Here is a 2,731-nt window from a genome sequence, read left to right on the forward strand (position 1 = left end):
GGGGGTCCTTAAACACTTGAAACTCTGTAAGGCATGGGGAGAAAACGTTTTCTATTTTTGCATAAAATGTTTATAGTATTTTTAAAAAGCTTATAAAAACCGTAATACAGAAGTTAATGTTTTGTTTTGTCAGACTTGGACCTGGTGGGTGGCACCCTCTGTAACGCAAGTTGGCTGTTGCCACGTGATCTATGCAGAGCCAATCAGGCGCAGCGTACGGTTTAACTATGTTAAATGTCAGATTGCTATAAACTAGAAGCTCTTGGTCGGGCCCGCCGAAATGGGCGAGCATAATCTTCTTAATCCCGGTTTTGTGGGACCTTTGGTAAACATCCACACCGGAGACACATTTTACCTTCCCAATTTCCGAGCATCCGGGGGACAACTGGCGGGTCTACCCTCTCTTCCCTACCCTAGGAGGGACAATGTGTGCTCCTTGCCGTGGACCCCATCGGAGCCATGCAACGGATACCCTCAGTCTTATTTCAGCAGCCCCGTGTCCCTTAACCCCAGTTTTAACCGAGCATGCGAAATAACGCGACAAGACCAAGGCAAATGTTTCTACAGCAACAGCGGTGGAGGAGGCGGCGGGGTAAACCGAGAAAACTGTGTAGAGAGTGTAAACCTCAAACGTGAGGACAGGGCACGGGGGGACCCGTCCGTCTCCATAGTGGGAGAGCAAGGACTACACAACCACAACGCAAACGCAATGGGCAACGGCGGAAACTTCTCCAAATACGACTACGGAACCACTGGTGAGCAGCTGACCCAAGATCCTCCATCCTGCCAGTCGCTAGAGTCCGACTCTGGGTCGTCGCTGCTCAACGAAGGGGGCAAAACACCATCAGGCATCGCACACACATTGACGTCCCCTGGCACACACACGCATGCAGGCAGCGCAACTCCAGGCACTGGTGAGTGTGAGTATGTTTATATGCGACAATGCATTGCTCTTATTGGACGTTAACAATAACTGGCGCGTTAGCCCAGTTTTGTCATCGAAGCATTATTTCTTGATTTGTTGTTCTTGCTTATCGGACGCAGATAACGGTTGCAAGTATTGACTGACTCAGAAGTTGCACGTTGAGATGAGCACCACTAGGGGAAGCATTGGAAAAACAGACTTCACGTTTTCGTTTACACCCAGTTCTTTACACACCAGTAAACCCTTACTGCGCAGTAAAATGAGGATATTGTTTGTGGTAAAAAAAGGATATGTCTAAATCACAACTGCAGAAGCGCTTCATATCTGCTCCGAGTAGACATGATTCCGTTAGTAGCAGAAGTAGGCTACACTCGCAAAAAGTGTTATTTTATGAAAACCAGGACCCTGGGCCTTTGTGTTAGGCTATGCAAAGCGTTTTAACGAGGATTTACGCACTCGTAAAACAAAAAAAAAGTAATATCACCGTTCACACCGAGTGAAATTGTTTGAATGCCATTGAAATACAAGCCACCTATACTGAGCGTAGACAGGGTGAGGATCCGTACTGAATCCACCTGTGACCACTACACTACTATGACAAAATGGCATGAATTGTCGCAGTGTCAGGACCGAGGGAAAACATCCACTCACTTATCATCCACCACGATCACTCGATCACCCTTACTCTCCCCGCAGTTCAATTTGGTGATTGCCATGTGTGTTAGGTTTAGGGATTGCCATGTGTGTTAGGTTTAGGGATGTCACCAGTATAAAACGTTCACCTATAGCACATGATACATGTCCAGGGCCTGTTCAGCATACCCTTTTTCCAAGGCTACCCTATAATTACAGCTACCTTCTCTATGCACTAACTCGCGCTGTGCTCTCTACTAACACGAATTATTAAGTATACTTTGCCAAAGTAAGGAAATTTGTGCAAAATGACAAGGGCATTGATGTTTATATATGTGTCCATTTGCTTCTTTAAGTTCTGACAGCTCGGACACTTCATGCATCCTCGCCCACTAACTGCCCTGTGCCCACCTTTCTCCAGGTGCTCCATGGTACCCCATGCACACGCGAACCCGCAAGAAACGGAAGCCCTACTCCAAGCTACAGTTGGCTGAGCTCGAGGGCGAGTTCATGCTCAACGAATTCATCACCCGCCAGCGGCGGAGGGAGCTTTCTGACCGGCTGAATCTGAGCGACCAACAGGTCAAGATTTGGTTCCAAAACCGCCGCATGAAGAAGAAAAGACTGTTGCTTCGAGAGCAGGCATTGTCCTTCTTCTAGAGAGAAATATTTGAGAGATGAGGCGGGAGAGAATTCGGTGATGTGGATTCACCACACAGTGAGAAATGGGACTAGTGGGGACATATTGTTTAGTTTTCGTCAATTGTTCAATTGCATGATTTTAAAAGGAGCCTGGGATTCTTCTTTTCTGGTAAGGTTTGTGAAAAAGCAACTTCAGATATACTATAACTAAGAATCTGTTAAGCAGACAAGCGACCAAATACGTTGACCCAGATGCTTTCATTGGTTTAATTTTTTAATTGTTTTTGTTGAAATGGAGAACAGTGCACCTGTAATTCCAAATAATACAGACAGTGTCAAAATGTAACTGAGTTTCTATACTTTCGCTGTTTCGTTCTTCCCTTCTATTGTAATCTATTTGTCCAAAATGAGAATGTATGCAAATCGATAGTTCATCATTTCCGAAAACAAGGAAAAACACGTTTGGCCCACCCGCTAAACACTTGTTTCATTAAAAAAAAGGGCCATTGCCAACTTTTCATTTAAGTCCAA

The 2,731-nt window shown here is 45.5% G+C and overlaps 1 protein-coding gene across 1 annotated transcript; it reads left to right on the forward strand.

Moving 5' to 3' along the window:
• Window positions 1-280: 280 nt before the first annotated feature.
• On the forward strand, window positions 281-2,218 carry hoxc12b (homeobox C12b). The gene is made up of 2 exons (XM_012836254.1): window positions 281-914; window positions 1,980-2,218. The coding sequence occupies exons 1-2, from the start codon at window positions 281-283 to the stop codon at window positions 2,216-2,218; spliced, it is 873 nt and encodes a 290-aa protein (XP_012691708.1).
• The last annotated feature ends 513 nt before the right edge of the window (window positions 2,219-2,731 follow it).

The sequence above is a fragment of the Clupea harengus genome, chromosome 5, assembly GCF_900700415.2.
Source record: "Clupea harengus chromosome 5, Ch_v2.0.2, whole genome shotgun sequence".
Classification (NCBI taxonomy): domain Eukaryota; kingdom Metazoa; phylum Chordata; class Actinopteri; order Clupeiformes; family Clupeidae; genus Clupea; species Clupea harengus.